This window comes from Mixophyes fleayi, chromosome 11 (assembly GCF_038048845.1).
Source record: "Mixophyes fleayi isolate aMixFle1 chromosome 11, aMixFle1.hap1, whole genome shotgun sequence".
NCBI lineage: Eukaryota > Metazoa > Chordata > Amphibia > Anura > Limnodynastidae > Mixophyes > Mixophyes fleayi.
In genome coordinates, this window is record NC_134412.1 from 5,386,613 (window position 1) to 5,414,551 (window position 27,939).

The 27,939-nt window shown below is 41.5% G+C and overlaps 1 protein-coding gene across 4 annotated transcripts; it reads left to right on the forward strand.

The window, feature by feature from the left end:
• On the forward strand, positions 1–27,874 carry LOC142107754 (Friend leukemia integration 1 transcription factor-like). Of its 4 annotated transcripts, none has more exons than XM_075191357.1 (9): positions 1–170; positions 20,114–20,298; positions 20,816–20,982; positions 21,866–22,069; positions 22,486–22,563; positions 22,653–22,715; positions 23,464–23,523; positions 24,078–24,146; positions 27,079–27,874. In XM_075191357.1, the coding sequence occupies exons 1-9, from the start codon at positions 153–155 to the stop codon at positions 27,579–27,581; spliced, it is 1,347 nt and encodes a 448-aa protein (XP_075047458.1). In that variant the 5' UTR covers positions 1–152; the 3' UTR covers positions 27,582–27,874. The 4 variants fall into 4 exon arrangements, with proteins under 4 accessions (XP_075047458.1, XP_075047459.1, XP_075047460.1 ...); XM_075191358.1 differs by having other exon boundaries at positions 2–170; positions 24,099–24,146; XM_075191360.1 differs by lacking the exon at positions 1–170 and adding an exon at positions 350–546.
• The last annotated feature ends 65 nt before the right edge of the window (positions 27,875–27,939 follow it).

Consider the following 27,939-nt stretch of genomic DNA (forward strand, 5'->3'; position numbering starts at 1 on the left):
AAAACGAGAGGACACACACTGACACAGTGATACACACTACACACACACATACACACATACAAAGCCTCTCATCCGGCCCCACTGCGCACCGAGAAGCACCTGGAGTAGAAATGGCTTCCTGAGGACCCCAAGTTCAAGTCTCTCCAGGTGACATGGACTGCACCATCAAGGTAGGTTCTGGTCCTGTTGCACCCTGTGCCCCAGAACGTGGAGATTCCACCCACCCCCTCCTTTCTCACACTCAGCCTTGGGGCGGTAATCCGAGGCCCCCACTCTTTCCTTCTGGTACCAAATTTCCTCTTCCTTCCCTTTGGCGGTTCATGTCTGAGCTTAAATAACATTCGAAACCACCAACTAAACATCTAAGCGAGGGGGACCTACAGACACAGCCAGGGAGCCAGGACCCCGGGGCCCAAGCATGGGGGACCCACAAAACACAACTAGAGGGGCAGCAACTCTGGGTGGTCTGCACCAGACCACCTGCAGCCATAGGAGGAAGAGGTGGGAGGTCCAAGCCAAGGGCCCCAAGAATCAGTGGATTAGCAGGTGGGTGACTTAATATTCTGTGGAGTGCAGGTAAAACAGGTCAATCATTGGTAGCTGGCCTACGTCCACTCCAGGGGCCCACTAGGGGCCACACACTTGTCAAAGGTGGCTGCAAAGATGGACATAATATACCCCAACATTTTACCTTGAAGCCAGGATATATAATAATAATAATAATATATTGCTATCTACACGATGACTTTTCATCCAATCTTGCATTTTATCAAATCTATCTATATATAGGGATTTATGGAAATATAAGAGTTAATACATCTATATATATATATATATATATATATATATATATATATACTATATATATATATATATATATATATATATATGTATATATATATATATATATATCTATATCTATAGATATATAATATATATATATATATATATATATATATATATATATATATATAGATAGATGGAGATAGATATATAGAGATAGGTATAGATATATTATATCTTAATTCATTTACATAAGTCACAGTATATAGTGATTTATGTATATATATATATATATATATATATATATATATATATGCATATGTGTGTGTGTGTGTATATATATATATATATATATATATATATATATATATATATATACACATAAATCACTATATACTGTGACTTATGTAAATGAATTAAGATATAATATTGCAAATAGTTTGCGTATAAATGTAGAAAGACAATACAACATTTAGAAAATACAGATTGTCAACATGCCACACACTTATAGTAATTAAACACCAGCGGGATTTTATTTTAATTACATTTATCTTTACTAATTTTTCGTAATCTATTAAAGCTTAATAATACTATTTTTTTTAAGACACAACAAAATCTTTTTTTTTTTTCAAAAAACATTCTTTTTGGAATTTAAATATTTTCAGGCTGAAAATCCCTCGTATAAAGTATAAATTGCACCGAAATATCAGTTTATTGGATAAATACTACTAATTAATGTTGGACAAAAATTCCAATCGCGGTAAATGGCCCGAATCTCTTCTATAAACGAAATATCGATGTTGCAACGTAAATTAAAGACAATAGTTATATAAAAAAAATTACCGATGTTAATTGTGAATTCCTGTAATTGTTTTATTGGATTATTTAGATCCTGGAAATGATGTTTCTGTGTTTGGGTCCCTGGAACACCAATATTTTTTTTATTGATAAATATTTATAGACTTTTATTTTGGATTCTTGCTGTATAATTATAACGGTGTCTGATCTGTTTCTATGTTTATAATTCCTATAAGTAAATTCCTATAAATAAGTTCCTGCAGCAAAGGCGCATATAGATTGCAACAAAATGTCTAAAAAAATTGTGAATTGTTTCCACTAATGTTTTATATTATAAATACATAATATTTATAATATTTATCTGCAAATAGACATAGAAAAGGTGGATAGATTCAGAGACACGGAAACAAAACAAGAATTAAAATAGGTTTATTTTCTGCTTGAGACACGAATCGCTGATCTATAAAGGACTTTAATTCATTGTCTGGAAACAAATCGGAATAGAAATAATTTTTATTTAAGGGGGAGGGGTGAAAAAATTGAGTTTTTGTTGTTCAGGGCGATAATATAAACAGCTCATTTTCTATAACAACTGTTATGTTCGATGTTTGAGGAAGCAGCTTTCTGGTTTCCGCAAATTGCTGCAGATTTGGAGGGGGGAGACTTAACCCTTCAGTGGTTTCTTGCCTGTGCATTAAATAGACCAGCCTAAAAATCTGCAACTCTTCGGAGGAACTACAAGTTCCAGAACGCCCCTGCTGGGAGTTGTAGTTCTACAACGGCCAGGGTTTGACATAACCCCTGCTTGGACTTGTAGTCCCACAGTGGCCTTTGACTACTGTCTGATAGTACTTTGTTGCAGGTGATTATTATTGATTTTTGTCCACATGATATTAGATCTCACTGCGGTGATCATTGATAGGGGGGTCACTTGTAACAATATATCATATAAAGTTGTTCAGTTCTGCTTTTAAAAATTCAGGCTCAGCCCCCCCCCCATATAATACTATTTTAGTGAGAGGGTCACACACACCCCAGGCCCTGCAAATTGCATCATTGCAGATTGTGTGAGTGTTGCAGAGGGTGAAAACGTTCTGTAACTTTAGGGTCTGAAAAGACTCATCCACCTCTCCCCCCCCCCCCCCTCCCAGTTCTGAAATGAGTCACCCGTCCAACTGCGCTTTCACAAGCCCACGCTCGGTTAACCCTTCTGCAGCTGCCAGGGTTACCCCTGGGGGGTGCAATGCCTGTTTCCTAAATGTATGCAAGCTGTGCACTATTAATGACAGGAACCGTGTGCTCTAGAAGTGCTTACAGTGATCCTATGTGTGGATTATAATGGTACAACGCATCAGAGTATGCTGGCGCTATATACATGCAAATTAATAAATACTTATAATGATATTGCAATGAAGGGGGGGGGGGAATGAATTATATGAAGTATTTGGCAGTACAATAAAATAAAACGGCATTGATAATATATTTATGGAACCATTGAAGGCTGATGGGAAATCACATTGTATTATTTTATGTGGTAGCCAGAGGACTCACAATTCCTAAATTCACAGCATGGATGACAGGGCAGGCTGGGATTTGTAGTTCCACAGGACCAGGCTAGGCTTACATATGATGTCAGTTTAAGTATGGGTTAGATGGTGTTACATATTGTTCTGGGATATTATTGTTATGAAACAATGCAGAAATGAGGAATAACCAGGACTTACAATAAGATATGACATTATAGTTACAGAACACATATTATTGGCAAATTCTAGATTATTTAGTATCAAGGAGGATATCGCAGAGATTTTGGCTACAATGTGTTAAATCTCCTGTTCATCGGCGCAGTGCTTAAAGGTCATATGTGGTCAACGGATTTATATATAGTATGTTATAAAGAATTATCAGAGACTTGTAGAAACTATGCTTAGAACATGATTAGTATTTAGAGAATGATCACTGCTAGCAGCTCACGTTGCTGTCCTAAAAATTATGAAATGGAGCCAAATTAATTACTTACACAAAAAGATAATATATTTGTTTAGTGCAGTTCAAGTTATGTTATACGAAGACAATTTATTCCCATATTAGCTCTATCAACGAGGGAGAAAACAAATTTTCATACAATAGGAGCAGGATGTTGTTATTAATGGATTTAAATCAATTTATTGAGCTCCCAAAACTCTGACACATGATCCATTGCTAATACCCAAACTCTGCCACCTGACGCATTTCTCAGACCCAAACTCTGCAACCTAATGATTCCTTAACCCAAACTCTGCAACCTGATGTTTCCTACACCCAAACTCTGCAACCTGACGCATTTCTCATACCCAAACTCTGCATGCTGACGCATTTCTCATACCCAAACTCTGCATGCTGACGCATTTCTCATACCCAAAAACTCTGCAACCCAACGTTTTTCTTTACTCAAACTCTGCATCTGACGCATTTCTCATACCCAAACTCTGCATCCTGACGCATTTCTCATACCCAAACTCTGCATCCTGACGCATTTCTCATACCCAAACTCTGCATCCTGACGCATTTCTCATACCCAAACTCTGCATTCTGACGCATTTCTCATACCCAAACTCTGCATCCTGACACATTTCTCATACCCAAACTCTGCAACTGACGCATTTCTCATACCCAAAACCTCTGCAACCCAATGTTTTTCTTTACTCAAACTCTGCATTCTGACGCGTTTCTCATCCCTCTGTTCTTTTCTCCACATATACAGTGTATTTTCCTCCTGGTCCTCCTGCTGATTATTCTATTATCTTGGCCAGAATTCATGACATGACATTCATTGTGTTTTTAGCATTAATTCTTTCATTCAGCCCAGATTATTGTAAATGGAAACACTGGTGAGAAACCAGAGATTGTGCATTGGGTGAGAAGGTTATTTTGGAAGTCGGGTAATAATATTAATAACAAACGCTGTGAGATCAGCTCAGTGGAGAGGAGAAGCGGAGGTGACATTATCGAAACATTCAAATTTATGAGAGGAATTACTAGAATTCAGCTATCCTCCATATTTACATAAGTGTACCCGTTGCCTATACAAGCTAGAGGTGGCTGTTTTGTAGACTGATTTATTATTAACGAGCATTCTGCCTATCAGTTCACTAGAAACTAGTTGCATCATGGAGGTATGAGGTACAAAGTGCCTCATGCCTCTGCATAGCCCCTAGCGAATTGAATGCCTCATCTCCATAACATCACTAGTTCCTGGGGAATCGAGTTACTCATGCCCACGTCTTGTACCCAGCTACCAGCGACTTCAGTGCCTCATGCCTCATGATGTCACTAGATCCTAGAGAACTGATAGGTGGCATTCTAATGTACGCTGATTCAGCCCACAACACGGCCCACAGAATACAACACTCTAATGTAATTGGACCTATGCATGTAAATACATTGTAACATTGAGAAGTCTGTATCCACCATCCTGTTTTTTGACTGGTATGGGGAGCCGGCAGTGAAGGGGTCACTGTGTAGAGAAGTGGGACATCAGCTGTGGATGGGACAGACACACACAACCATCAGATAGTTTTAGTGCAGCCGTTGGAAACAAACTATAAAGGGACCCCCAGGCCCAGAGCTTGCAGTTATGTGGTTAAGGCATGAAGGCAAACCGTCACCGGATCTGGTAAGGAGGCAGCTCAGTGTATTTGCCACAGAGCAGAACCTGGCAGAGGGGGGCTCTGCACTACAAAGGTGGGGGGGGGGCTGCTGCTGCAGCAAAAAAATAATTTATCTGTTTGATTGACATTCTGTAAGTTATGAGTCAATGTGGTTGGTGCAGCCAACGCAGTACAGGTGTGTGACAGACAGCCCCAAACGTCTCTCACATACAGTTATTAATTCCCCAATGTCTCCTATCTAAAGAACTCGAAAATCTCTTCCTCAAATCTTGTATTTCATTAATATCTGCAGAGTTATTTACACTCTTTTGCAAAGTTAATGTTATTACCTCTGAAATGTTAAATATATAATCATTCTATCAGGATCAAAAAAGCAATTGTAGTGGACTAATCAAATAAAAAGTGTTTTGAAACCCTGTAAACGTTATTACTTTTGGAAGAAGCAGTTTTTAACATTGCATAAATAAATAAATAAATAAATAGGGATTTGGTCATTTGGGGGGTAAATATAATATTTTGACAAACTATTTGCAAAAAAACGTCTCATAAATATGATGGAAATTTGCTATTTTTAACTTGTAGAGTAATAAACTCACTTTCGTGTTGGAAATGGATTAATGAACTGTTTGCAAGTTTTTTGTAAAAGGAAAAGGAAAAAAGTTTAAACATGAAATGGCACAATAACATTATATATAGATAGATAGACTGCTGCATATATATAGCAGTATATATATATATATATATATATATATACATATATATATATATAGAGAGAGAGAGAGAGAAAGAGAGTTATATATATATATATATATATATATATATATATATATATATATATATATATATATAGAGAGAGAGAGAGAGAGAGAGAAAGAGAGAGAGAGAGAGAGTTATATATATATATACATATATATATATACACATATACATATATATATATATATATATATTATATATATATAACTCTCTCTCTCCCTCCCTCTCTCTCTCTCTCTCTATATATATATATAAAACTCTCTCTCTCTCTCCCTCTCTCTCTCTCTCTCTCTCACTCTCTCTCTCTCTCTCTCTATATATATATATATATATATATATATATATATATACAATTTGAGTTTGCAAAAAAGGGAATTTAGAATTTATATGTGTTAAATCTGCTTTTGCAATTTATTTTTTGTTAATACAGTTTGACATTCACAAGTGTTTTAGTGAAAGTTTTTCATGCACACTGGATAATTCACTATGAATAAAGTTTCCAGTAATTCAGTTTGTTCAGATGAACATTTATATAGCTCTTGTAAAATGTCAAAAATCCAATGAGTTCCAAAATCCTAAAGAAATGTTCTACTTAAGCCTATTTTTTATTTTTCTACTACGCCGCTACCTATGATCCCAAAGCTGGGGATTCTCACAGAGACTACTTTGGGCAATGGGCGGAGCTAATGCAGTAGGCTCCACCTCCTGCTCCTATTTATTATTGTGAGCTATGCCTGGTCAAATGTTCAAATTTCAATAAGCTTTATTAAGGTACTGTTAAAATTGCACAGCAACAGGCAAACATTTGTGTCCAGTTCTTTTTATGCAAATTACATCATGGATAAATTTATGGCAGAATCAATTAAAAAGACCAGGGGGTAAATGTATGAAACTGCGCATTTTGCAAGTCGACAAATATCGGCAACTTTGCAGGGGGAATTTAAAGAGGCAATGGCTTTTAAAGTCAAGTTTTGCCTTTAAAACCATTACTGCTTTAAATTGCCCCTGTAAAGTTGATGGTATTTGTCGACTTGCAAAATGCGCAGTTTCATACATTTACCCCCAAGTCATTTATAGAATTTAGTAGATAAATGATCGCTAGAATCTGATTGGATGCTATGGGCAACGCTTCCACTTTTGCTCTTTAGAAGGATGGATAAATCTACCTGTGTATCTGGTGACATTTCACAATGCTTAGACGGAGCCCCATGTTAATAGAACTTCCTCAGTCTATGAGGACAATTCTTGGTTAAAACATAAAGGGTATTTGCCCCCCACCTCTCAGTTAGACCTGACACTTTATCACATCTCTGTATAACTCCTGTTTTGACCTTCTGATACCTATGGTAAAGGGCTTTACCTACTAGAGGATAGCGGGTCCAGTAGACAGGACTTCTTAGGTCTGTCCTTGTTCTAAAAGAACAGGTGAAACCTGGATCAAAAAGTGTCTCCCAACCTTTGGTCGACTTAGCTGGGGTGGGTTGGAAGTTATGGACGATCTACTCAAAGTTGGGATCACTGTAGTAGCAGGAGGTAAATTGTCATGGAGAACAATCTGCCCTGTCATAGCCCCTTGTGCAGTGACTTAATGATAAGGGTAGAAGCCCACACGACTGCCATAGGAGGGCCTGCAGGGCCCATCTTGGCCCCTCTTAGTCAAAGGACAGTACGCCAAGACTTGTAGGATCATCAGGACCATCAAGACCGTCGGTGATGACTTCTCCCAGGTGGAAAATAGGACCCGACAGACCTTCCCACTCCCACTTGAATTTTGCCCCTGAGTTATTATTTAAGAACCTCTATCGGTGTTTCATGTGACAAGAGTGCGCCCCCCCCCCCTCCGTCACAGTTATGCCATAGGAGCGCCCACTCACGCTCCAGGCTCCACTTCTCTGAGTAGATTCGAGCGGTAACCTCTCACAGTATTTATTGTTGCATAATAATTGCATTGTTTAATATTTTCTTCTTACGCCTCGTTACACACAGGGATGTTACAACATTTGTGGTGAGTGAGGCAATCTCACAGACCTCTCTTGTATTTTTCGCTGTAAGTGGCTCAGACTAATTCCGAAACAGAGATGGAGGGTTGTATTCATAGCTTGTAACTATTACTCATTGCGAGAGATTATAAACTAACTTGGGTCTAATGCTGGGTGCCTACACAGTCAAGGGAAGCGTGGAATTATGGGACATTTGTGGAATTATGGGGCATTGTGGAATTATGGGGCAGCGTGGAATTATGGGGCAGTGTGGAATTATGGGACATTGTGGAATTATGGTGCAGCGTGGAATTATGGGGCAGTGTGGAATTATGGGACATTGTGGAATTATGGGGCAGCGTGGAATTATGACACATTGTGGAATTATGGGGCAGCGTGGAATTATGGGACATTGTGGAATTATGGGGCATTGTGGAATTATGGGGCAGCGTGGAATTATGGGACATTGTGGAATTATGGGACATTGTGGAATTATAGGGAAAGCGTGGAATTATGGGACATTGTGGAATTATGGGACATTGTGGAATTATGGAAAGTGGAGAATTATAGGGAAGCATGGTACTATTATGGGATTACGACACTTATAACACCCTAACTTCAATGTAACAAACACTAACCTAACGACAATTTAAAAAGAAATAGAATTTTATCATTTAAAAGAAAGATTATTTTTTACACAGTGGCAGCAAACGCCTCTACACTGTGAGTATATTACTGAGGTAAATCAGACTCGGCACCTGTGGAGCTTACAATCTAATTTCTGTACCACACTCGCACAAACACCAAACATATACTGTATATGGTATTTGCACTTTGTGGGAAAACTGTGTGTACAGGAAATATTTATATACTCTGCGTAAGTAGCACCCTGATCAGTATCAGGCCAACTATCAGTATAATAACCACTGAGCCACCCAAATCAAACGAGAGAGAGAGAGAGAGAGAGGGAGAGCGTGGGGGAGAGAGAGAGAGAGAGAGAGAGAGAGAGACAGGGAGGGAGAGCGCGGGGGAGAGAGAGAGATAGGGAGGGAGAGCGCGGGGGAGAGAGAGAGATAGGGAGGGAGAGCGCGGGGAGAGAGAGAGAGAGATAGGGAGGGAGAGCGCGGGGGAGAGAGAGAGAGAGAGAAAGAGAGAGAGAGAGAGAGAGAGGGAGAGGGAGAGAGACAGGAAGAGAGAGAGAGAGAGATAGGGAGGGAGAGCGCGGGGGAGAGAGAGAGAGATAGGGAGGGAGAGCGTGGGGGAGAGAGAGCGAGAGAGAGAGAGAGAGGGAGAGGGAGAGAGACAGGAAGAGAGAGAGAGAGAGAGGGAGACAGGAAGAGCGAGAGAGAGGGCGTAAGAGACAGAGGGAGATAGGCAGGAAGCGAGAGAGAGGAAGAGGGAGAGAGAGAGAGAGCTGGAGAGAGACAGGAAGAGGGAGAGAGGGGGCGGGAGAGAGAGAGGGAGAGAGAGAGAGGGAGAGACAGGAAGAGAGAGAGAGGAAGAGAAAGAGAGCGAGAGACAGGAAGAGGGAGAGAGTGCGCGGGAGAGAGAGAGACAGGAAGAGAGAGAGGGGAACGAAAGTGAGAGAGAGAGAGACAGAAAGAGGGAGAGAGAGAGGGAAAGAGAGAGGGAGAGAGAGAGAGAGAGAGAGAGAGAGGGAGAGAGACAGGAAGAGGGAGAGAGATGGAGAGAGAGGGAAAGAGAGAGAGAGAGAGAGACAGGAAGAGGGAGAGAGGAAGAGGGAGAGAGAGAGAGAGAGAGAGAGAGAGAGAGAGAGAGAGAGAGAGAGACAGGAAGAGAGAGAGAGGGAGAGAGAGAGAGACAGGAAGAGAGAGAGAGGGGAATGAGAGTGAGAGAGAGAGAGGGAGAGAGACAGGAAGAGGGAGAGAGAGAGGGAAAGGGAGAGGGAGAGAGAGAGACAGGAAGAGGGAGAGAGATGGAGAGAGAGGGAAATAGAGAGAGAGAGAGACAGGAAGAGGGAGAGAGTACGCGGGAGAGAGAGGGAGGCAGAGCAAGAAAGAGAGAGAGGGAGAGAGAAAGGAATAGTGGGAGAGAGATGGAGAAAAAGAGATCAGCTTCGGTTACTGGAAAAGAAAATGATTTAGGTGTTACAGGTCATGTGGGCGGGTGAGGTTAAGGTGTCAGGGAATATATAAAGGAAGTAGTTATAAATTCATCTTTCTTTCAAAAGGAACTTAAATATTTCACTTTACTGAGCAAACATTATTCTCTATTTTCACATATTTGTGGACACTTAGCTATGTAACACGTATACATGTAATATCTGTGCAGTGACACAGGGAGCTGCCCATGGTTATACATGGGCTATTGGAGGAAGGGCTGATTTAAGAGGGTGGGCAACATTGTAATGTCCTGGGGTCTCATCCGGGGTCTCACATGATCAACCGTTAAATTTGCAGAGAAAGCGGAAACTGTGACGGCCTCATAGGAACCTCCTTGAACAAGTGTCCAATAATTGGGACATATGTAGATCCCAGAACAAAGGCACTAGGTGATCCTATCCCAGTTGGACTGGAACAGGCCTGTCTGCCCACATGGGCATTTGTCTGCAGCCATTGGCTGATAAGACCCGCCCCCGAGGATCCATTGTTTGTATGAATGTCTAGAATGTGTAATTGACATGGACCCTACTGTTCAATGTCTGACACAATCAACCACAAGTTGTCACACATGAGGCTGGTTTTCGGATGTAATGTACAGGTCATGAAGATGAGCCCCATTTGAGCATGTTAATCCCGTGTCCTGGTAAAGCGTGTGGACAGGGATACAGAACTGTGCAAATTTGTCCCCATTAATGACCATAATGAACGACAGGTCAGACCTGCGCAGTCCCGCGCTCCTGTACACTGACGCATGAGGTTTAGATGCTGACAGGTGCAATCAAGATGCGAATCTCACGTTGGCTTCAGACAGTGCTAACATTTACGTTATGTTTTTTTTTTTTTGCTTTTAGTTTCTTTTTCTAACTGGTTTCCAGCATCACTTACAGTCAAAAGTTTATCTCCAAATTGAAAGTACATTTCCAAATTTAAACTATTTCCTTCCTCTGTTAATCTTGTCACAGCCACGGAGAGTAGAAAAGTGCAAATTCCTGATAAGTGGGTGATCATGTGGGCTGCAAATAAGGACACAAATGATTGGAACTTTCTATATTCAATGTCCTCAATAATTACTATTAAATATATAGATAATTGCATGTAAACACTTTAAAACTCTTCTGACTTTTTATATATATATTTTATTTTTTTTACTGATTTTGTAAACTTTCTTTTGGGTTAATTTTAACATCTGAATTACCCCTTGAATATACTGGAGATACCACAAGGGTTATAGCTACTGGATTGGGAAAACCTGCAATAGGGGCATTCGGTAACGGATTGCTGGTTAAGGGACAGGGGGTTTGGGCAATTACCCCACAGGGGAGAAGGTTGATTTCCTGCTTGGTGCTGCAAATAGTGAGCAATCATTATATATATATATATATATTACGTATTTTATTGTGTGATTGATTACTCTATCTCGCTTGTCCCCATGAGCAATCCCAAAACAGATTTCCACAATGCTTTAGGGATCAAAACTGATCCTTGTGTAGTGTATTGCAGTTATATATTGACAACGTGATCAATACACGGTGATATTGGATACTGGCTATGCCAATTGTCATACTAAAGTCTGCCCCATTTGTGTATCTGAAAACATGGATATTACTGAGCAAAATAATATACTGGAAATAGCTAAAGTATTTATCTGCCCAACTTGTTAAATTCTATAGCAGTTGCCTATGTTTTAAAAGCTGCTTGTGTTGCTCTTATAATGAGGGGCTTGCAGTCTCCTAGCTAACGGTAATTGTGATTTGTTTGGAGTCTCCTGACCTCTTAATTATTTAGCCAAAAGAACCTGCAGTAATATTAATGGCTCTATGATCTGTCTCCCAAGTGTTGCTCATAGTAACCGACAGGACATTAGAACTCCCTATTGGGATGTGTCATAGCTAATGGATAATGGTACAATTTGAGTGACTTGTTTAATTTAAAGCAGGGTTAAGTAATCTGTGCCTCTACAGTCACTGGGGGGATTTACAAGTCCCAGCAGACTGCACCAGATAGACCCTCTCAAGACTTGCTGAGTCTTGTAGTCCTACGGCAGCCGAAGAGACACTTTTTCGCCCAAAGTGTTATTGTTTCAGAGAGCGCTGTGTAATTACTTTGTCTCCCAGCCTCAGAGGGAGCCGACAGAATTCTTTCCACATCTTTTCTTAGGTCAGTCCCTGCACAGGATGTTGTATAGGCCATTGTGATTATCTGCTCTTATCTACAGCCCCAGACATTATGAAACATCCGGTCCAGCATCCTGATTATTCCAGAGCTGGGAAGCATGCCCCCCCCCCCCCCCCGTATCTAAAGAACGCAGGACATGTCACCTTGTTAAATGTGACGTGCAAATTATATATTTCTGCAACAAGACAAACTTATATACCGATATCGAGACACCTGAGGTTTTAGTGCTGAACATTTTAGAGACACATTTTAATATTATTTAATACCATGCAAAATATTGTTTTATTAGAAAGCAAAACGATTGACAATATTATTACAGGTGAAAGTTAAAACAGAGTCTCCTTGATTCACTAATTTTTTTGGCCCATATAGTAACTTTCAAACGGCACTGAACAAAGTTCGTATATTATATTATACGTACTGGTCTATAATCTACTCATAAACTCCCTTATTACCCTGTCATCTCTATCTGCCCTCTTGCTTGGAGTATTATGATATAAGTTGCATAAAGTTACGTTATAACATTTCTAAATAAATAAACAAACAACAGCAGCTTGGTACAATGTGTCAAATAACACAGAGGATTCACCCTAAAATATTTAGAAACTTAGTACTTTGATTATTTAATTATTGTTCTATAGATATTTTGTGCTGTCATATTTGCTTAGATTTACAATAAATAACGTTTCAGTATAAAATGTAGACAGTCAGTAAAATGACATTCAATGTGGTCCAATTGCAGAGTAAAAATAATTCATCGCTAACAGCACCCAAAGGAGGCATCTAGATCAAATGGAAAATGCCTATAACCATCATTAAGAGTTTTATCCATTATCCCCAGTGGGTTTTATAAAATCGGGAGTAAACCTCTGGATGATCAAAAGTTGTCGAACTACATATCCCAGCATGCCTAGATCTAGTCTTCCAAATAGTCTGCCTCTGTAATCCTCATTAGGATCATACAGACTTCAAAAAGTATATTATTTTATTTATTTATTTACTGACTTAGTTTATATTTTTAAATTGTTGCAAAGCCATTATATGTCATTATCTCTAATTCTCCTAATTTTTCCAAGCCATATTCTCCTTCTAATAATCTGTGTAATCATTTCTCCCCCCCCCCCCCTGTTTCTCTATCGCTCATATCCACCTCGCTCGTTTAGCCTCCGTCGTGCATCTTGCTGAATCTTGCACCCTAACCGACCAATCAAATTGCACCTCAATCTCCGGGCTGATTATATCACACGTCCTGCACAATCACATTTTCCCTCATCAGTAAATCAGATCCTCTCTAATATCCTTCTTAGTAAGGCTAGTGGCACACAGGTGCTCTATGTATTAAATTAGGCACTTACAAATTCTCCCTGTACACAGCCAGGGGTGTAAGATCCAGAAATTATGCCCCCCCTATGAACTTCTACATAAAAGCCTTCATGCTACTTTCTGAAGTCACGGTATCTGTTCCAAACTTATGAAACGTTTTTAAATGATAGATTGTCTTAGTATAACTACCAAACGTACAATATGTTACGGAAATTTAGACTGTAAGCTCCAATGGGGCAGGGACTGATGTGAGTGAGTTCTCTGTACAGCGCTGCGGAATTAGTGGTGCTATATAAATAACTGATGATGATGATGATTCTTCTCTTAGTATAGATTTAATACAGATTGATTGATTTGTTTATTTAAAAAAGTGTTTAGTTCATAAACATTTAATAAAGAACTTGCATTGATGATGATCAACTATTCACTTTTTTTACCCTGAATTTCATGCGACAGACATGAGTTATAGCAATTTATATTTATAGCACATACCGTAACCAGTGAGGCAGTGGCTATAGATTTAAAAATATTCTCAAACAAATGAGATTAGGCTGTCAGCGAAATTTGAATAAAAACTAGGTTAATGACTATGAAAAATGTTAATTTTTAAGATGAACAATTTAATTTATCTATCCCTCTAATAGCTATTGTGCTGAACGATAGTTAATATTAATAATAATATTTATTTAATGATGTATGGATACATTTTTGTCCAACCACTGAAACACTGACAACAATTAACGTAGGATCGGGAGTCTTTGTATATCTACAGTCACTGTTACGACTGTTGTAAAACGAGATAGCAAATGCGAGAAAAAGGGCCCTATAGTAGTGCTCGGCCTTTTGCCCCCCATAAAAATATTAGTTCCTACGCCCCTGTACATAGCTGTGACGTTTATAGGGGTAATCTGCCAGGAACCAGCGTTTAAGCTGCCATCTACGCACAGGATAACACACAGTGTAAACATTGGGCCTAAACCAGACAGGATATAATAATGCCCACTCGTCACTAACCTAAATCAGAAACGGATCGTCCACCAGCCAACCTAGGCTCCTCACTAGGGCCCAGTGAGCATTGAGGGGCCCAAATTACTCTAACACATCCTGACACAATCCGGTGTCCCTCTCAATCATTAATTATACCAACATTACTTCCCCGACTGCTACAAAGCGCTCAGGACAATCGCTCCTTCAAGGATAGCTCCACCCAAAAAATAAAAATGTTGTATTGGGTGGGGTTTAATAAGTTACAAAAAAAGCAAAACACAAAAGTTAGAACTGTATATCTGTGTCTACATCTCTGCGCTGCAATGAAGGGCTTGCCACATTTTGATTAGTAAGAAGTCCCAGTAACATTTTCGTTATAATTTTACAATGTTACATATATGTTGTCATTATTACTGTTTATTTAGAAGAAGCTGCAGAACTTAGCAGCGCTGGACAGTCAGTACAAGATAGAAATCATATATAGAAACAGTCAAGGGTGACGGAGGGGGCTCAGTCACGAAGCAGAGGATAGAGAGGACCCTGGTCGTTAGAGCTGACAATCTAAAATGTTTCTATCTAGCGGTGCAGTTCTTAGGCTTGTTCCTATCTCACTATCACTTATTCTGGGAGAGAACAGGCAGATTTCTTTGTCTGAGTTCCTAGGGTGTAGCCGCGGGTGGGGCTCTGTATGTGGTTATTAAGATTTCTGTGTAAAACACGCAGCAGTCACGGGCTGGGGGATTTGGGTGGATACATTTTTGATTGAGCTCCAAGTATAGAACGTGTGTTTATCTTTCTGCTTTCTTGTCGCCCTAATTTGCTGTGTTCGTTCTTTATTCCCCGCTATCGTTCTTCGTCGCCTCCACTCGTCTTTGTTTACCCTGTTTCGGAGCGGGCGGGGATTGTCCAATCGGATCAACAAAACGGTCACCGTAGCACAGAGTGTTTCAGTAGACGAGTATGCTGATCTTATGCGTAGTGAGTCCTTTAAGGCTTAGGAGTTACCCCATGTGTGTTCGACTCAACTCCTGATTAAGAAAAACATGTAAAACAAAACAACCAATCAGATTCTAGCTATCATGTTCTAGAATGCTATAAATAAATTAAAGGTAGAATCTTATTGGTTGCTACGGGCAACACCTCCACTTGTTAGAAGCTTTAGTAAATCTACCCGCTACGATTCCCTGGAGTACAATTCTTTTTTTATCACAGCAATTATTAGCATTTTATTTATTTCCATAGCCCCCGCACGCTCTGTGTGCTACATATAGTTAATTGCACAAGTTTCATAGTAATGTAGCAGTAATTCATCTGTTCTTATTATTTGTAGACATTCTCTCCTCACATTCTACATTATTACCCTTACGCGGCCTTGGCCCTGTCAGGGAACAGATACCAGGCAGGAAGTGTCCTGCGCTGGTGGCAGACGATGATTAATGCCCCATTATGGCAGATTGGGGTAAATGAAGGAGAACTGTTGTAAAGATTATTTGTGGCCACTGAAAACTCTTCCTGTTAACCAGAGACCGTTTTATCTGCTCACGCTTTGTGCTATTTTGGTCAGGGCCGTGATCCACAATGAGAGGAAGTATCCGTTGTGTACAGTTCTTGGTCTGCTGGAGAGCTTCCATTAAACACTAGAGGCCAAACGGCTGCCATTATTGCACATATATCAGTCCTGCTGTTTAATTGCTGATGCAGACTGAGTGCTGTCCCTCATTTACCCACTAGGGGCGCTATAGGGGGACACCTGCCCATTTGTCACTTTAAGACCCTCATATTAATACATTACTTTCAACTTTTCCGTTTTTTCCCTAAAATACTGCTCAGTTTACCTTATATCCTAAATTAGTAAGGAGACATCGACTTTTGGTGCATAAAGATGTGTTATTGGTGTATGTGCTCCTTAGGCAGAAAATGATTAGAATTAATTTGCTTTTGACATGTAGTTGTGGTATCAGGTGTACTTTTGAGTGTTCATATACTAATTAGTTTACTGTATAGAAACCTGACACAAATCTCTTCTTCCATGGCTACAAAGTTACATATTTATGAAGATTAAAATATGCTTCATCAAATACATTGTTGACTGGCTTGACACAAAAATATAAAAACAATTTTTCCCCCTCATTACATCACTTCTCTGTGCTGCTGGGAGACCCTGCTCCTTCCACTATATAACTCTCAGTCTGTGGCTTCCTGCTGCCTCCATTCCCCTCCTCACATCATGTCACTGCCCCTGTCACATGCAGCCCTGTCCTCACTAACACATCACTCATCTCCTGATATAATCTGTGCTGCTGGGGACCCCGCTCCTTCCACTATATAACTCTCAGTCTGTGGCTTCCTGCTGCCTCCATTCCCCTCCTCACATCATGTCACTGTTCCTGTCACATGCAGCCCTGTCCTCACTAGCACATCACTCATCCACTGATGTACTCCGTGCTGCTGGGGACCCTGCTCCTTCCACTATATAAGTCTCAGTCTGTGGCTTCCTGCTGTCTCCATTCCCCTCCTCACATCATGTCACTGCCCCTGTCACATGCAGCCCTGTCCTCACTAACATATCACTCCTCTCCTGATATACTCTGTGCTGCTGGGGACCCTGCTCCTTCCACTATATAACTCTCAGTCTGTGGCTTCCTGCTGCCTCCATTCCCCTCCTCACATCATGTCACTGCTCCTGTCACATGCAGCCCTGTCCTCACTAACACATCACTCATCTCCTGATATAATCTGTGCTGCTGGGACATCAGGACCAATATGTTCGTTTTAGCTTTAGGTGCAAATATAGCACAGGTGCTGTACTGCTGCCATCTGTATTGCAAGGGGTGAAACACAACATTGTTTTGCAAGCAGGACAAGTACTACCAGAAGCAGAAAGAAAGTAGTAATAATACCACTGTATAGGTCACTGGTACGGCCTCATCTAGAATACTGTGTTCAGTTCTGGAGGCCGTATCTTCAGAAGGATATAAATACACACACATGTTACACACACACATTACACGCACACACTAGCCGCCTCTGTTGTTACACTGCTGCAGATTTTGGATACGTCTCCCCCTCCCCTCTCTATATCAGACTGTGCCTTTTACACCTCTTTAAAGCAGACAGTGGTTTTTTTTTTCGAGATGGAAACTCGCAGCCAGAAGTTGTATTTGCTGCTATCTCTAAATCAGTCTTTATAGAGAACACTTGTACGTTGCAGAAAACCATGTTCATGTCATTTACTGTAGATGGGAGTTTAACCTCACCTGCAAATCCCTCAGATGCAAATGATTCCAGATTACTGATAGGATCACTGATAATATCAATCCCTTTAACCCCTGTGAAGGGGCTTCTGTGCAGAGAACACAGCTAATTACTAGGCTTAATGAAGAAATGCTGTGCACATTTTTGCTGGTAGGAAATTAGTCATTTAATGAGAATATTCATTGCAGGAAAGGTGACGAAACGATTGACTGATGTTCACGAGAGAGGAATGACCCGAAACCGTCCATTCTGATCGCTGACAGAGAGATTTCTATCCGCACTTTGCTAAGTCCCTCAAAGGCGTTTTACTCAGTTACAATTTTCAGTCTTTTATTGTTGCATTTTTAAAAGATTTATGATGAAGATATTCAGTGTGATACAATATTACAAAATCTAATTTCAACCGTAAATAAGACTTTTAAAGGGCAGCAGTCACATCGACACCTCTAGAAACACCCAGCGCCTGAATCACAAAGGAGCGTGAAACAAGCGCATTGTGTGCTTTTTAAAAACTATTAATGTCACCTGTTAATAATATAGTCATTACTGACAAAACATCAAAACCTCCCCCTCCCATAAAATACATTTATTAGGATGTATTGCTACAGGTGTAGGGATCATTTATAGTTAATGCTAATGTGGCACAGTGGTTAGCATTGCTGTCTCACAGCGCTGGAATCATGGGTATGATTCTGGCCAGGGCCCCCCTGTCTGGGTGGAGTTTGTATGTTCTCCCCGTGTTTGTGTAGGTTTCCTCCCACAGTCCACAAAAACATACTGTTAGATTAATTGGCTTATGGCGCAATGGACCTGTGTATGTGTTGTACGGGAATATAGATTGTAAGCTCCAAAAGGGCAGGGACTGATGTGAATGATAAATATTGTCTGCACGGCACTGCGTAGTATGATTGGTGCTATATAAATAAGTAATAGTGATAATACACATGAGCTATCAGACGTGTGGGTGGTTTCACACTAGAGCCTCTTCTGCTGCCTTTCTCCTGTTGAAATGAATTAGTTTTGTCCTGGTGGTGTCACACAGGCAGTTTTTTTGCACTAACATCTGATAAAAAAGTTACCAGCAGGAAAACAGCTGGAGAAAATATTGTAGAAGTTAAAGGTATTTCTCATGAGCGATTAGACAGCGGCTGAACAACCACATGGATTCCGTGCAGAACTTCTCAGGCAGCAATATATGGAGGAGATTCTTTCTACATGAAAAACTCTTGTGTAGTAATGAGCACAATTTTCAAAACCGGTCCTCAAGATATTCACCTCGTTCCATCAAGATTATGATAGATAGTGGTGCAAAAATATTGGGGTGCACGCCATGAAAACGAGTATCTGCAGACAATACTTTCCTTACCCTGGGTCTCATTAAGTAGAACAGGAAGTAGGATGTTCTACAACATTCTATAGATCAGATACTTTTGCAGAATAAATGTATTTCTATACAAGTGTCTTTGTTCTGTAGATTTCTGGAGAGGGTAGTAAATTGCAAATGCAAATGGGGGCGCGTTCTCGTAAGACTATAAATCTCCAGCTTCTGGGACATTATGGACAGTAGACATTTTCCAGAACGCTGGATTCAGTTTCTTGGTTTCTGCAGCAAGTGTTGTGGAGCAAGAAGGGTTTATGCAACGTGAGGTCGGTGGGGCAACATCCGCTGCCTGTACCAACCGTCTGTGACAGCAGATTTCTATTGAGCTAGGAGAAAGGCACAATAAACCCATATAAACGTAACCTTTACAGGAGTTTAATGATTGGTGGAAGAGGGAGAGATGGTTGTGACGGTTTCTTCAAATAAAACTGAGTTTACATTTTTTGCAATAGAAATACAAAGTAGTGCACATATCAAAAGTTACAAGAGGATGTTTACGAGCCAAGAAAGTCGTCTGAAGCGACACAGTCCCTTTAGGATATGTGATGGCAAAAGTTTGAATAAGTCATAGATTGTGCATTCAAGAGGAAAAAAAACTTTATACAGCAATATGGGTATTACAAAGAGGTTTTAAAAGTTTCTAGGGGTAAAAGGTTTGATCTTGAGAAGAGCAACAAATATCAACAGGGGACATAAACCCCCAAATGACTGTCAGGAACTTTGTCCGTGGCCATTCTGACCACTTTAGACTTGAAGGTCACTTTGAGCAATCGAAGGCCACATCTGAAGACTCTGGAACAAGTTCATGTGGTCTATCTCCTTTTAGATAAAGCTCCTTAAAGAGAAGGTGTTCTGTACACGTCACTGTAATTATTGTAACGCTGTCTATCTCTCTCCATGTAGGAGGCCCTTTCAGTGGTCAGCGAGGACCACACACTCTTCTCCCCTCTTCTGCTGAAGACAGAGATGCCGGATGAGTACTCACCAAGCATTAAGGACCGCGGAACTATTTCGGAGCCCACCTGGGTATCCACCAGTGACCGTCAGCACAGCATCAAACAGGAGATAGACGACCGATCCGGAAACAGGCAAGACTGCTGCTGTTGTTGTTTGGGATGAAATACTAAACACACTATGGGGTATATTTACTAAACTGCGGGTTTGACAGAGTGGAGATGTTGCCTATAGCAACCAATCAGGTTGTAGCTGCAATTTATTTACTGCATTCTACAAAATGATAACTAGAATCTGATTGGTTGCTATAGGTAACATCTCTCCTTTTTCAAACCCACAGTTTGGTAAATATACCGCTCGTCACAGAAAGCATTTTATATTAGTCCAAGGGAGAAGGCTTCATCATGAAGCTAGAGGTCTATGCCAGACATTGGTTGGCTATTCGTCATGGGATTCATAACAACTGAAATGATGACTGTTAATCATTCCTTGATCTAGTGAAGATATTCTACAATGATTATAAAAAAAAAGCCTGAGAAACAGAACTGCAGATAATTCTAGATATTATCGGGGTTACTTTAATGTATGACTTGCCTTTTAACAATACTTTAACAGAAAATTTACCTCTACCCCTTGTTCTGTCTCTCTCAGGCTCCCCCCAGCTGAGGTATCAGTATTACAACAAGTGGATAAATCAGTTGAGGACAATGAAAGCCCCCATACAAACTACCAGACAACGTACCCTGACACCAGGAGCAACGGAACCGAGTCCCCAAATCAAATCGTCAGTGAGGAGAAGAGGGTTATCGTACCTGCAGGTCAGGAATGGACTACATCCAGAGAGGCTCTGGAAGTATCTATGGTCTCCGTGCTTAGGCTCACAGCCCCGTGTGACACTTTCTTAAACACATTTGCGTGTTGAAAACTCAGAAACACACTGTCGCTACCAGGCGACAAATAAGTGGTGAAGAAAGTGATCTTTCTTGACAACCTTGTAAACAAATTGTGGCCTGCACTGGTTGGTTCAGTAGCTGCCAAGGTTATTTAAAGCTTTAGTTTTTTTTATTTACAAGCTATATCATAATTGGCAGTAACAGTGTGTTTTTGAGTTTTCAACAGATAATATCAGGTAGGGCACCTACAACCAACAGCACCAGTGAAGGTCATCAGCTGACTGAATATGATGCAATCAGACTTTTGCATTTCAATACAATATGACATTTTGTAGGATTTAAATTAAATTATTATTATTATTATTATTATTATATTATTATTATTATAATTATACTTATTATTATCCTTAATTTATATAGCACCAACATATTACGCAGCACTTTGCAATTATAGATAAAATATTGTTTTTTTCTACAGGTAAATACATTACAGCTCATTTACTAACATTTAGGAGCACAATTTGCACCACACCTTACCAACCAGTTGCCTCGTTTCACAACTTGCGCTGGACAGATAAAAGCTCACTTCTGATTGGTTCCTCTGGTTCATTACAAATGTTGCAGATAAATGCAATGTTAGCAAAACAGTCCTATCAGTATAAGTCACAATACACCCTGAGCCTTTATACCTCTGCTTATTTGCTCCTATTAACTACTATGGCATCTAGCGCCACCTACTGCCCAAACTATTATGAAATTGGACGATAAAGGTCCTGCTAGCAGTTAACCAGTGTCTCTGTGATCACAGACCCCTTGGCGTGGACACATGACCACGTGGCTCAGTGGTTGGACTGGGCTGTGAAGGAGTACGGGCTTTGCGATGTGAACACCTCGCTGATGCAGGGAGTGGATGGCAAGGAGCTCTGCCGGATGACACGAGAGGACTTTCTACGAATGGCGTCTTCCTACAGCACAGAAATGCTGATGTCACACCTTACGTATCTCCGCCAGAGTAGGTACCCCCCAAGTCCAAAATATCTTTATCAATCAGTTCCTTCAATATTTGCAAAAACATTTAAATTAGTTCCTTTACTATTATTTTGGGGTACATGGTTCCAACCTACTGAAATAAAATTATTATTATTATTATTATTATTATTATTATTATTATTATTATTATTAATATCCTATAGCACCAACATATTATGTGGTGCTGAACAAAGAATATTTAATCAATAATATCCCCAGATATGAAAATTTGCAATATATTGATATTTTCTCACTTATATTCTAAATAATCTACTTAGCGAACTGCTGTCAACTGAAATTATTTTTTTGCTTACAATTTTCTAAAAAGTTTACTGATTTTTACTGACACGTTGTTATGTCGTTTCTCATCTTTCCTAATCATCTTACAAATCCCCACAGACAGCCCGACATTCACGTATTCCGTGGTCCCGACCGTCCAGGCACATCCAGTGACCCCACGGAACCCAGTGAAAACAGGTGAGTACAGAGGTCACCAGAACAGATCGTGCGACTCAGCAGCGCGTTTCGCCAACTACAAAATGCCTGTTTTTGTGCTTTATCTGCAGAGCCTTTATATGAAGATGTGCGAAGACCGAGCTGGAGCTCAACTACCAGTTCAATCCACAGAGGTAAGTGATAACAGACTGTACACATACAGGAGGGGGATAACAGCCTTCTCTTTGGCGAAATGCGTTGTGAACACATACACAGTTATTACACTAATATTTACAGCTCTTTCAGATCATTTGCTATTAGGCTTTTAATCAGTTTGTATTATTAATGTTAGCGTTTCCTAAACTGTACAAAGGGTCTGGGTCACTCATGAACAACAAAATTGAACAATTCTAAGTGTTGCTGAATGTTTTATAAAATACATTAAAACTATCCTGCTTGCACTTTGTATAGTAAAAATACAGGCATGTAACATGTACTTTATATGTTTCTGACATTATATGACTGGTCTGGTATATATATATATATATATATATATATATACAGGGGCCAACGCAGGATTTGTAGAGGGGAGTTTTCACACCACGCCGCCAGTGGGCGTGACCAGAATGCATGGGGGCGTGGCTATAATATTAGACAGTGTTTGGCTGCTCTCCAACTCTTCCTATCCCCATAATATACATGGGCAATGCTGCGTGCACTACTGTTAGGTGCACACAGGTCTCCCTTTTGAAACAGAGCCGTGTGAAGCGGGGGCAGGGTCCAGCCACCTCAATTATACTATGTCCCAGGCTTGGAGGGGGGTTTCCAGGAACTAGGACCCCCCCCTCGGTTTGCTTATGATATATATATATATATATATATATATATATATATATATACTGTAGATAGTTGAATGTATTAAATGGTTGTGTTTGTTTGTAGGTTCTCCCCCTCAGACTCCAGCCATCACCAGCACGGTCGGTTCTGTGCGCAGTACGCCAGGTAGGTTGCTGCGCAGTTGGATATTAACCAATCATTACAGGAAAATTGAACCAATTAAGGAATCAGTTGTGTGTTACTTATGTATTGTGTGTGTTTGAATACAAAAGAAATGAAATACATTCCTGAACCACACGGACCCCACGATAGACCGCTCCCGTCTCATATTATAACCCAAAATGTGACGATTTGTAGCACTCGCGATACAATGTCCTCTCTTTAAAAATGTGACAATTAGGATTCTTGGTCACGGTCATTGAAGAACAAATTCCAGCTAAAAGCGCAGACAGGTTGTGGGCGCTGTAGCAGAGCGTTAGATGCGTGTTCATTAGGGCGTCTCAGAGCCTCTATGCAGCGCACTGTACTGTGTATTAGATGGACATTCCCGCAGTACATTGTATATTACAGACATGGACGTATGTGCAGCAGTGATGATTGTCAGAATGTGCTGGTACCGGTCCATTGACTGACATTACTTTTTGGACCATGAGCACTGAGGCGTTTCTGAGATGGTGCATTCAGTGCTTACAATTAATGCCCGTATGAGGCGTTAATAGCCTCATTTCTTTATTTTACAGACCCCTACCAGGTGTTGGGACCAACAAGCAGCCGTCTCTGTAATCCAGGTGAGTTACCCCATCGCCCAATTTGTCTGATGTGTTGGAATCTACCCGGAGCTGAGAGTTTTTGCCACTATTTGGCAATAAATTGGGTGGGGTTTCCTACATCAGAGGCGGGGCTTCTCACATCAGAGGCGGGGCTTCTCACATCAGCGGCGGGGCTTTCTACATCAGCGGCGGCGCTTCTCACATCAGAGGTGGGGCTTCTCACATCAGTGGCGGGGCTTCTCACATCAGCGGCGGGGCTTCTCACATCAGAGTCAGGGCTTCCTACATCAGTGGCGGGGCTTCTCACATCAGCGGCGGGGTTTCTCACATCAGAGGTGGGGCTTCTCACATCAGAGGTGGGGCTTCTCACATCAGTGGCGGGGCTTCTCACATCAGCGGCGGGGCTTCTCACATCAGAGTCAGGGCTTCCTACATCAGTGGCGGGGCTTCTCACATCAGCGGCGGGGTTTCTCATACCAGAGGTGGGGCTTCTCACATCAGAGTCGGGGCTTCCTACATCAGCGGCGGGGCTTCTCACATCAGAGGCGGGGCTTCCTACATCAGCGGCGGGGCTTTTCACATCAGCGGCGGGGCTTCTCACATCAGCGGCGGGGCTTCTCATACCAGAGGTGGGGCTTCTCACATCAGCGGCGGGGCTTCCTACATCAGCGGCGGGGCTTCTCACATCAGAGGCGGGGCTTCTCACATCAGAGTCGGGGCTTCCTACATCAGTGGCGGGGCTTCCTACATCAGTGGCGGGGCTTCTCACATCAGCGGCAGGGCTTCTCACACCAGAGGCGGGGCTTCTCACATCAGAGTCGGGGCTTCCTACATCAGCGGCGGGGCTTCTCACATCAGAGTCGGGGCTTCCTACATCAGCGGCGGGGCTTCTCACATCAGAGGCGGGGCTTCCTACATCAGCGGCGGGGCTTCTCACACCAAAGGCGGGGCTTCTCACATTAGAGACGTGGCTTCTCACACCAGAGGCGGGGCTTCTCACATCAGAGGCGGGGCTTCCTACATCAGCAGCGGGGCTTCTCACACCAGAGGCGGGGCTTCTCACATCAGCGGCAGGGCTTGTCAGCCCCTGTAGCCTCTGCTCCCCCTAATGTAACGCCCCTGGGCACAGTGGTTAGCATTGTTTACAGTCAAAGCTGGGGTCTCGGGTTCAAATCCAACCAGGGTGCCACAGTGTATTCGTTCCGTTTCCGTGTTGGTTTCCTCCTGGTGCTCTGCTTCACTTCCCATGGTCCAAAAACATAATGATAGGTTAATTGGCTTCTGACTAAATTGGCTCTAGATTGTGTGTCTGTGGTAGGGAAATTAGATTGTAAGCTCCATTAGTTGTAAATCAATAAACATTCTCTGTGCTGTGTAATATGGTATGTTGAGTTTAACAATATCTCCGTGTCTCTCAGAAACAAAAGTTCTACGTAGCACAAATTAATTCTAAAATAAGTAATTTTTCTACGAGGAAACTTTAAGGTGCTGATGAAGTAATAAATAAATAAACAGCGCAACAAGAAAATAATACTGTAACCTGTTTGCAAATCCCATGTTGAAATATTTTGATAGGAGGAACACACTGAGATAACAGCAGGGGGTCTTGCTTAGATAATGTTGCTGTGAGTCTGCACAACCTCTATAAGCTGCCAGCAAAGCCGCGGAGGATTTGGTAATAGCCCACAAGCTGTTTACCCAATAACGTTTAAGTAAACGATGCATCGATGTAATGCTCATTACATAGCATCTTCTTACGTTACCCCTGCTGGTTCCTTGTCTAATGTTTCATTGCCCCCCCCCTCCCCCCAGCCCACCCCCAATACATGTCCCAGCTCGGAGGGCTGCCAGCTTCGCTGTTGCTCACTTGTAGGGCTCAGTAGGGAGTGAGGAGATTACAGTGCTCCACATGACGTGCCTTGCACCTAATTACTCGGGCTTAGTGTACAAATAGTTTAAATGTTTTTATTAGCTGGTCTACGCCAATGTGGATTATCATTAATTTGTTTTACTCACTCTTTAATGACTTTAAAAAGTCCTAACTACTGTCCCCTGCTGCCGATTTTAGGAGCAACAAAATGGAGCAAGATAAAGCAACATTCCTTTAATTTTGCTATATATTTTTTTTTATCAAATTAGCCTTATTGGAAAATGCAATGAGATGGAAAGCTAGAAAACTGTTGCAGAGTTATATAGAAATAAAAGTTAATAAGTAGAGATAACCCACTATTTTTATGTATTATACAATAGGATAAACTGACCTTACAAACTGTCTTTTTTATTGAAATTTTTGTACAAAGAAATAAGGTGTCAATCACAACCGGGATGATTATAATATTATAAGCTATAATAACATTGGGGTATAATAACAATAATGACTTAAAGAAGAGGTCCACACAGAAATTAAATAATTAAAACAGACCCCTTTTCCCCAACTAGCGTAACCACAGGGGTCTGGGGTATTCACCTCCACAGTGCCTGGTCTCTGAATACTCCCCCCAGGAGACGTTTGAAATTCAATGGGTCCAGCACATCTTGTGTCAAGAATTCTGATTGGCTGAGAACCCAGCCATCCACTCAGCACTCTCCGCACCACAAAGGTGTCGGAACATTTGAATTTCAAACTTTACCTGCTGACACTAACAGACTTTTGGTGGTCATCAAGGACATTAATGTCTTTTCCCAGTCGGTAGTTGGCTAGACCAGTTATAGAGCACAGTGTACGGGCAGTGGCCCAGAGTTGAGTTGGGCCGTGCACAGGTCCAGTCACACCTGTTGAGAGCAGAGCAGGCGTCCAGAAATTGCTATTCCTTTACTTAAATTTGGTATGGGTCCTGGCATTGATCCACCGCAGTATAGAGGGATTATCATCATGGTAAAGGGTGATGTTGTAGAAATCGTATATGTCATTCTCTGACTCACTCATGATTCATTCTTTTGGCTCCTCCAGGCAGCGGCCAGATCCAGCTTTGGCAGTTCCTCTTGGAGCTCCTCTCAGACAGCGGGAACGCCGGCTGCATCGCCTGGGAGGGGGTGAACGGAGAGTTCAAGATGACAGACCCGGACGAGGTGGCCCGACGCTGGGGCGAGCGCAAGAGCAAACCCAACATGAACTATGACAAGCTGAGCCGCGCCCTGCGCTATTATTACGACAAGAACATCATGAGCAAGGTGCACGGGAAGAGATACGCCTACAGGTTCGATTTCCAGGGGATCCAACTGGTCCAACAGTCCCACAACAACGACCCTTCGGTTTGCAAATACCAGGAGGGGAACTATTACGCACAGCAGGCCAAGCAGGCGGTTCCACTACCCCCCCATCACCCCCAGTCCCCCACCCTGCCCACCGTCATTCCAGCGCAGTACTTCAGCACGCCACCCGGTGGCGTGCTGTATCCGGTAACACGACAACATGGCGGCCAACTGGGTTCACATCTGGGGAGCTACTACTGAGCCGGGAAATAGGCAGGGAGGTGGAAGACTGGGGGGCCATAAATGTGGCCAAAAGAAGACTTTAAAAAGGTATATATGAAACGATCTCCTTGGACATGTACTATCTGGGGGTCGTACCAAAGGGGAGACACTGGACACTGGATTGTGCTGGATGAAATATAACGTGAGGGCCAGTGACCTTCTGCTCTTGGAGACTGGTTGGACTTCTTTGGATACTGTGGTTTTAATTTTGTGTCTTTTGTGTTATTTGTATTTCTTGTTGTTGGTATTTCATATATTAAATGTATTAGGCAGCCTTTGTCTGTTTATTGAAGACTACTAGATCGCTATTGGGTAACACTGGAGCCGTCCATCTGCC